The 8,616-nt window shown below is 48.2% G+C and overlaps 2 protein-coding genes across 4 annotated transcripts in view; one reads left to right on the top strand and one right to left on the bottom strand.

Moving 5' to 3' along the window:
• LOC6584741 (interference hedgehog) overlaps positions 1-7,904 on the top strand; it is a 40,374-nt gene extending 32,470 nt beyond the window's left edge. Inside the window, exons 6-11 of one of the 3 annotated variants that reach the window (XM_044007001.1) lie at positions 3,175-3,885; positions 3,957-4,136; positions 4,212-4,402; positions 6,025-6,432; positions 6,613-6,801; positions 6,892-7,904. In XM_044007001.1, coding sequence (XP_043862936.1) covers positions 3,175-3,885; positions 3,957-4,136; positions 4,212-4,402; positions 6,025-6,432; positions 6,613-6,801; positions 6,892-7,323 — 2,111 coding nt within the window. In that variant the 3' untranslated portion in view covers positions 7,324-7,904. Of the gene's footprint in view, positions 1-3,174; positions 3,886-3,956; positions 4,137-4,211; positions 4,403-6,024; positions 6,433-6,612 lie in introns of all 3 variants that reach the window. The other 2 variants (XM_044007000.1, XM_032732496.2) reach the window with 2 other exon arrangements.
• On the bottom strand, positions 123-2,963 carry LOC6584742 (regulatory protein zeste). Its single transcript, XM_002010349.4, has 3 exons — positions 1,746-2,963; positions 1,130-1,689; positions 123-1,041 (listed from the first exon to the last, which is right to left on the bottom strand). The coding sequence occupies exons 1-3, from the start codon at positions 2,147-2,149 to the stop codon at positions 248-250; spliced, it is 1,758 nt and encodes a 585-aa protein (XP_002010385.3). The 5' UTR covers positions 2,150-2,963; the 3' UTR covers positions 123-247.
• Positions 7,905-8,616: the final 712 nt, after the last annotated feature.

Raw genomic sequence — 8,616 nt, forward strand, 5'->3', positions numbered from 1 at the left:
CTATCGATAAAATTATAGACTATATGTATGTATGTATGTATGTATATATATATATATATATATATATATATATATATATATATATATATATATATATATAATTCTGGCTGCTGTTTGCTTCCGTCTACAGCAGCAATTGCATATCCAATTCCATGTATTGCTGTTGTTGTTGCTGTTGCTGTTGCTGCTGCTGCGGCGACTCATCGAATTCGACTTCTGGCTCTGCATCGCTAATGTCCTCCAGATCTCATGTGGTGCTGTTTTTGCGCAGCTGCTCCTCCTCCTTCTCCAGTATGCGTATCTTCATCTTGAGCTCCTCGACGCGCAGGCGGTGCACCTCGCGCATGTACTTGAGCTCGTCCTGCGCCTTGTTCACCTCGATCTTCTTCGCCTCGGTGGCCAGCTGCTGCTCCTTGCAGCGCAGCTCTGCCTCCTTCACTTTGAAGTAATTGATGCGCTCCTCGTAGCTGTCGCCTGGCTGTTGCTGCTGCTGTGTGACTGCTGCCGCGGTTGCCACGTTGCTGGCGCTGACGTTTGCCACGGATGCTGCAGTCGCCGACACCGGCACTGGGACCGGCACCGGCACCGAGGTGGCCGCCGTCACGTTGGGCAGAGCGCTGAATGTGAAGGTGGGCGTGCCGCCGGCTAGCTGCATCTTAACAGCAGCTGCTGCTGCGGCCACCTGCTGCTGCTGCTGCTGTTGTTGCTGTTGCTGCTGTTGTTGCTGCTGTTGCTGCTGCTGCTGCTGATGGTGTGCCGCTGCCGCCGCCACCGCTAACTGTTGCTGCTGCGCCGCCAGCTGCTGCTGTGCCAGTTGCTGGGCCTGCGCCTGGGCCTGTGCCTGGGCCTGAGCCTGGGCCTGGGCTTGCGCTTGGGCTTGAGCTTGTGCGTGCGCCTGCTGCTGCTGCTGCGCCTGGTACTGGGCGAGCGTTATCTGCTGCGGCTTTATCTCGCTGATGATCTGCTGATTGTAGCCGCCGGCCGTGATGGTGGCCATCGTGTGCTGCTGCGGCTGCGTGGGTATCGTGTGGATTTGCGTGGCTATCAAGGGAGAGCGAAAGCGAGAGCGAGAGACGAGGAGAGTTAAATATAAAGAGTGGCCATTGCCATTGCACCCAGCTCAACTCACCTGTCGCATCGGTGGGATGCTTGATCTGCAATATGATCTCTTCGCGGGGCCGCGCCGGCTTGAAGTGCAGCAGATCGGTCAGCGTTAGCTTCTCGGCACTTATGGAGTCGACGTTGATGCGATGCGTGTTCAACATGCTCGCATTTGCAGCGGCAACTGCAGCGCTCACCTGCAGCTTCTGCATCTCGGCGACAGCCGATTGCTGCTGCTCCACCTGGGCCTGCGCCGCCTGTTGTTGCTGTTGTTGTTGCTGTTGCTGCTGCTGCTGCTGCTGCTGTGCCTCGAGCGGATCGTCCTCCATTTCGCTAACGTCGTTGCCATCCATTTCGATCTCGTCGAAGGTGTCACCCTGCGGATTGTGCTCAGAGGCGTCCGGGCTAATCTGATATTCAGGCTCCACCTTGACGTTGTCGTGATGCTGCTGCTGCTGCTGTTGCTGCTGCTGTTGTTGTTGCTGCTGCTGTTGCTGTTGTGCGTTGGTCGAGATGGCGTTCACTTTGCCCATGCCCGAGCTGCCGCCGGACCCGCTGCCGTCCCTGTACGGATACTGTTTGCGCAGGCTGCAAGGGAATCCCAAAGATTAGACTTAGATCAATTGGAGTCGCGCTGCACTTACCGCGAGTTCAGCCAGAACTTCTGAATCTGCTTGATGTTGCGCATGGCGCTCACGTGGGGATGCGAGTTGAAGTCGCGCACGATCTTGTCCCAGGTTTCGCGCACGGAGTACTTGTTGCGCTGCTTCTTCCTGTGCTTGATGTCGATCACCTCCTCGTGCAGGTGGAACAGCGTGTACAGCACCTCCTTCTCCTCGGCAGTGAAGCGGGGCGTGAGCGGCAGCTGGCCTTTCGAGCTGCCGGCTGTTGAGCCATTGTTGTTCGAGTTGCTGTTGTTGGCATTTGAGTTGTTGTTGCTGTTGTTGGTGGGGCTGCCGTCGCCGCTGACGTTGACTGTCGCCTGGACGACGGTCACATTGTTGCTGGCATTGGCGGCACCGGCGCCAGCATCTCCGGTTGCCGACATCCTAGCTCAATCGCAGATATCTTCTTTTTTATGGTTTGTTTATGCGATTTTTTATTTTTCCTCCACTTGTTTTTCTCCTTTTGTTTTGAGTTTTTCAGAATTGAGTTTGTTTATGAACCGCACGAACCACTTGAGTGACAGTTCGCGAGCGAGTTCCGAATTGGTCAACAAGCCATGAAGCGAGTGAGCGAGCAAATGAACAAACAAGAACAAAAACGAGTCCGAGACCGAGTCCGAGTCGGAGTCAGAGTCCGATACCGAGTACAAGTTCGAGTGCGAGTGCTAAATAGTGATGCCGAGTAGCGAGTAAAATACGAAAATCAATTGCACTCGTTTTGCTATTACACACACATAGCCACACTCATACACGCACAGAAACACACATGTACAGTGAGAGCGAGAGCGAGAGCTAGCTATCGAGTGAGCGGGTGAGCGAGCGAGCGAGCGCGCGCGCGCCTGTGTGAGCGTCAGTGTGAGTCGTTTTTGTCTGTTGTCGTTGTCCGATGTCCGCGGTCCGCGGGCCGTCTAGCTTGCCACTAAGGAAGAGAATTGCCACTTTATATTGCACCACAAATGTCTATGGAAATATTGCTATGCTTAGCAGCTGCACACGTTTGCCGCACAAAATTGCTTCTGATTTAATTAAGTTTGGCATTTAATGTAAATGCGCGGGCTTGTTGGCTGGCTGAGGTTCATTTTATGTATATGTATATATATATGTGTGGCAGGCAGAGCCACCAGCAACCAAAAAAAAAAATTCCGCTCAAAACGCGTACGCAGCTATGACAATACTACTCAACGCAGTACAGCGATACTACTCAATACAACAGCGCAATACTACTCATGCTGTTAACAGTGCCATTAACAGTGGTTGGGTGCTCCGCTCTGCGCGGCGGTGACTCGTTTCTGCGCTAACATTGGGCGCACTGTTTGCGTCAACGCCATTAACCAACACTTGAACGACAAAGAATTTAGCGAAAAATTGAGTTAAATTGAATTTTAAAATGAGAAAATTATTTTTGCAGCGAATATGGTGCCGCCATCGCGACCCAATGTCACCCGACTGGCCGACGATGCCGTCATGCTGCGCTGGAACGTGCCCAAGAACGATGGTCTGCCCATACAGTTTTTCAAAGTCCAATATCGAATGCTCGGCGACAACGCCCGCAAGATTCCTCGCGAAAATTGGCACACAACCAACGAGAACATACCCTATGGCAGGCAGCAGCAGCGTGAGCGGGAGAGGGATCGAGATCGGGATCGGGATCATCAGCGGGACCATCATGAGCCGGCCCTTAAGAACTTCACATCGTCAGTGACGGGCCTGCGTCCGGATCGGAATTATCGCTTCCGCATCATCGCCGTCTACTCAAACAACGACAACAAGGAGGGCAACACCTCAGCCAAGTTCTTCCTGCGGCGCGGCGCGGCCAAGTCGAATCTACCCGTGCCCGAGCTGCGCGAGATTGAATCCTACTCGGAATCGGCTGTCGTGCTCCACTGGACGCTCGCATCGACATCAGCTGCCCAGCTGCACAATATCGATGGCTACTACGCCTACTACCGTCCGGCATCCTCTGCCTCCGACTACCTAAAGGCGACTGTCGACGGCGGCCATGCGAGGCGCTTCAAGATCGACCAACTGGAGCCGGGCACCGCCTATGAGTTCAAACTGCAGTCGTTCAATGCACACGCCGCCTCCGAGTTCAGCGAGATCAAGCAAGGCCGCACGACAAGTGAGTGGAGTGCAGCAGCACCCTGGCTATCTGTGTACCTAATGCATCTATTCCATTCTATTCCTCTGCAGAGTCTGCGAGCCAAGCGCCGCCCGCTGTTGCGCCTGCTCCGAATGGCAAGTCGTCGGAGCAGCATGAGAACTCCATCTACCCGGTAATAGCTGGCGCCGCTGGTGGCGGCCTTCTCCTGCTCATAGCCATTGCCGTGGCCTGTCTCTGCCTGCGTCGTCGCAACAATCCTCAGCCCGAGGGTAAGTCCTGTTCGCCTCGCTGTCATCTAAGAGCGCTCCTAATTCTCATCTCTTCCTTTCTCTCTCTGTTCTTAGATGAGAACAAGCCGCAATTGGATCACATTCAGGCGGACTTTGTTACATCTGCCGTACTGGGCGTGGCACCGCATCACAATCACAATCATGGCCATGGCCACAAGCCGGGCGACCTGCGGCGCCTGAATGGCGTCATTCCGCGCATGAACATCACGCCGAATCCCCTCGCCCAGGATCCCACGGCCGACAAGGTAAGCACTCGTATCTGCTCCCCTTTTCCACTCACTCTCGCTCTCACAGTATCCGGACAACTGATCCGCTTTCCAATTATGGCTTTAAATCAAAAATGTTTAGAGATATACAAAAAAAAAAACCTTTTCGCTGGTTGCTTGGTCAAAATTTCAAAACGTTTCTCGCCTCAAATTCGCTTTTGCCTTTGCCTCTGCCTTTGCCTTGCCTCAAAATCTTTTTCTCTCTACTCCCTGTCTGTCTCTCTCTCCCTCTGAGTTATTCTTTTGCTTGTAATCGTTTCTGTTGTAGTTGGCTAAGTCTATAATCCTGCTGCAAAGCTCTTCAATTCCCATTTCCTCATGTTGCCTTGCAGTAAACTAGAAAGATTATATCAGATTCCTGCGAAATTTGATAGGTCTAGAAATTAGAAATTAGATTAGAGCAAAACAACTTCACTTTGCAAGCTGAGCATTTTCGATTTCCGCCCGGAAGGAAATATATAGTCATATCTCATATTTGTTATCTATATCTTTATTAGCAACAAATTCAATTGAAAATTCGATTTAAATGTGATCATCTTTAAGCCGCTCAGCTCTTCTATAGACTGGTCATTTCGGATACTCCAAGCGGGTATTATTTATCATAATATCGTTTTAAGCGGATCGCAACACGATTATTGCCAATAGCTGAGAGCTTAACATTAAGACGACATTTACATGGCATTAACATAGCATTAGCATGGCATAACTGAGTCATTATTAACATGCCTGGCATTTATCTGAAGCGAAGCTTAGCTCAATCACAAAATCAATTATCATTGGCAACATTGAATATCATTAGGGGTATTCTCAGTGAAAAAGACATCGATATTCTTAGTGAACATAGACAAATCTTTCTCTATTGATCAGTCACTTCCTCAGCAATCTTTATATATTTTTTGTTGACAATTTCTTTCTATTATTATTCTTCGCATTCTACATTGTCTTTCTTGACTACGTTGGTGTTTTCTATTTCCTTCTTCAGTTCCATTTTCATGTATATGCCTCTCTGTCTCTCTCTTTCTCTCTTGCTCTTTCTTATGGCTCTTTACCATCTTATTCTATAGGTTATCTCCTGTACTTCTGTCATTCTCTCTTCTTTCTATATCTATCAAATTCTTTCTGTTCTCTTCTGTTTCTAATCGATTTCTAGAGATTCTTTCTCTATTATCTAAGTTTTTGCTGCCTTATCTCGACGTGTTCCAGTGGTTATTTGTTTAAATTGTTCCTATCTCTCTCTCTCTCTCTCTCTGTCTCTATTTCTTTCATTCTATGTTCACTTTGCTTTTTCTTATTCACTCTACGAACTTCTTCCATCGTTTACCATTCGTTTGCATACGATTCCAACACTTTTTTCTGTGGATTTTTCTTTTTCTATCTCTTTCTCACTCTGTCTTATCTCTTCGCCTCTATTGCTTCTGTCGTATCTTTTGCTAGTTTATAGCTTATTCTTCTTCTCTCTCGCTGCCCACCTTTACTTTCGTCTCGTTTCAATCTTCTCGGATTGCTTGGTCTCCCCTCGCGCTGCCTCTGTATTTCTCTTGCTTGTCGCTCTCCCCTCGACTCGTTCGCCATTTTTCCAAACTGAGCGTCCCCTGTTCCAGAATCGCAATGTTATGGAGTTACGCTTCCTGCCGCCCGCCAATGGCATCCCCGCCGGCGCTGCACCGGAGCAGCCAGCGCGGCACGTCGAGCCGGTTGCTGGCGCGGATACATATGCGGATGCGGATGCGGATGTTGATGCCGAAACGGAAGCAAATGCGGACGCCGATGCGGATGCAGATGCAGATGCGGATAATGCAGTCAGTGACAAGGCTCAAACGTGCGCCTCATCCTCCTGCGAGACTCTGGAGGCATGTGACGGTCTCAGCCAGTCCCAATCCCAATCCCAGTCGCAGTCGCAGTCGCAATCGACGCCAGTGGCCACGGAGGCGCCCAGCAAGCCGCTGCCGCCGCTGCCCAAAAAATCAGTCGCCGCCAAAGCGCAACAACAACAACAACAACAACAAAACGTAAATACAATTCAGAGAAAGAAAGAAAAGCGAACAAATTTGAGAGTTGAGAAACGTTTTTGAAATCTTGTTGCCAAGCCACCAGCTACCATTTGTTGCATGCCACACATGCCACAGCAGCCCTATCTAGCCTATTCAGTCGCACTAATTTATCTCTCTCTCTCCCTCTTTCTCATTCAGGGCAATGCAATGGTTGTGGCTGCCGCCGCCGCTCTGCACCAGCCTGGCCTGCATCATGCGCAGCCCTATCATGCGCCCGGCACGCCCACCTTCGCACACAAGCGCCACGACTTTCAGCAGCTGCAGGCGCCGCCGCCTGTGCCACCGCATGCCACCTACTACCAACAGCAGCAGCAGCACCAGCAGCAGCAGCAGCAGCTGGTGGCAGGCGGCGCCTCGCCCATGTTGGATCAGCAGCGACGCACGCTGGAGCGCAGCGTACGGAGCCTGCAGCAGCAACAACAGCAGCAGCAGCAGCAGCAGCAACATCCGAGCTATGGCCTGGATGATGGACAAGCCACGCCCACGCGCATACCCTCGCTGCGTCGGCAGCGACGCGCCTCTGGCAGCCAGCCCCACAGCAGCCACACAAATCTCAATAATCATCACAGCAGCAGCAACAACAACAACAACAATAACAATAACATCAGCAGCCACAACAACAACAACAACAATAGTAACAACAACAACAACAACAACAATGTGCCGCACCACCTGCTGCACCACCACGCCACGCACCACCATCCCCACAATGTTGGCATACCCCACGTGCCGGGCAGTCCGCGCGTCCAGCGTTCGCCGATGCCGGCGCGGGCTTTGATCAAGCGAACGCGCCTGGGCAGCCACACGGACAACATCTCGTCGGGCAGTCTCAACAGTATTGAGGTCTAGACCTAAGCCACGCCTCACGCCCCACGGCCCCACACCAAACACCCAATCAGCCCTCGCTCTAAGTACATCTATCGTAATTCGAATAAAATACTTCCTTTATTATTATTATTATTATTTTTTTTTTACTTATTTATTTAGAGTTTAGTCTTAAGACCTTAGTTGTATTTAGTTCTTCGTTCATACAGATATATGTATGTATATCTAGATTTCTGTATATCTGGTGTTATTTATTTATTTAGTTGATTAACGCAACGACAATTCGCACACATTTATGCCTAACTATATTAGTGAGTAGTGCCCTAAGACCACGCCCCCATTCGACTAGCGGAAGTCATAGAACCTAGTTAAGATCTTAGATATATAAGTCGTTCAACTATTAACTTTAGCTCGCTGCTTAATTTTAAATCATTACATTTACTTCATCTACAAGAATTTGACTTTTTTCATCGATATCCATATACATATTGATATATCCTTACAAGTATACAGTTAGTTTAAGTGCTACCAATTTCCGCACACACAAAAATCTCCTAAGCTATTCGATAAACACAATAAAAACAAAATATAAAAAGTAAACTGAATTTATATAGACTGTTTTATTTCATAATCTACATCCAGAAAGGTTGGAGTCGTTCCACGTATAATAAACTTTCTATTTTGCATTTCTCGGCTTGTTTACAAGATTTCGAAAATTGAACCAAACAAATAATTTATTATTATTAACAAAGAAAATTAATAATTTTTTGTGAGTTTAAGTCCGAGTTTTAAAAACTATTATTTTCTATAATATCAATAAATACTTTCTAATCAGTTCAGATGACGTGATAATCTATTATTTAACCTAATTTCGGAGTCTTGCTAATTCGAGGTCCCCAAAATCTCTTTTTCCTTGGAACAATCGTAGCATGAGTTAAAAAATATTCGAAATTATATGTATTCAGGTATTCTGAAGACATATGCATTTTGAATACAAAAAGAAAGTACACTCGACTTTCGTTATTTCGAGACTCGAGGAACTCTTAAAACATTACGAATTATCGATTGTTTGAAATATTAAATGGTTCGAAATACCGTGAGTCGATTGTATTATAGTCTTATAGATGACATTCCTTGCAAAGTTTAGCTCAATTCGAAATTCCAATCTTAACCTATTACCTATTTATTTAGTCAGTCCAAAAGTGAATATAGTTGAATTTTAGCATCTTTCGAAATTCGGATCTTTCGGAGTGCATCTATTTGTTAGCTTACCTTTTTGAATCAATATTCAGCTTGTTTCGATGCGAATTTCTTTCA

The sequence above is a fragment of the Drosophila mojavensis genome, unplaced genomic scaffold (genome assembly GCF_018153725.1).
Source record: "Drosophila mojavensis isolate 15081-1352.22 unplaced genomic scaffold, ASM1815372v1 contig_136, whole genome shotgun sequence".
NCBI lineage: Eukaryota > Metazoa > Arthropoda > Insecta > Diptera > Drosophilidae > Drosophila > Drosophila mojavensis.

Bases quoted from the DNA above. Each gene is read 5' to 3' on its own strand.
- LOC6584742 (XM_002010349.4), bottom strand. From the start codon at position 2,149: ATGTCGGCAACCGGAGATGCTGGCGCCGGTGCCGCCAATGCCAGCAAC. The intron at 1,690-1,745 runs GTAAGTGCAGCG...ATTCCCTTGCAG, and splicing joins AAGTTCTGGCTGAACTCGCG to CCTGCGCAAACAGTATCCGT. The intron at 1,042-1,129 runs GTGAGTTGAGCT...CTCCCTTGATAG, and splicing joins GCATCCCACCGATGCGACAG to CCACGCAAATCCACACGATA.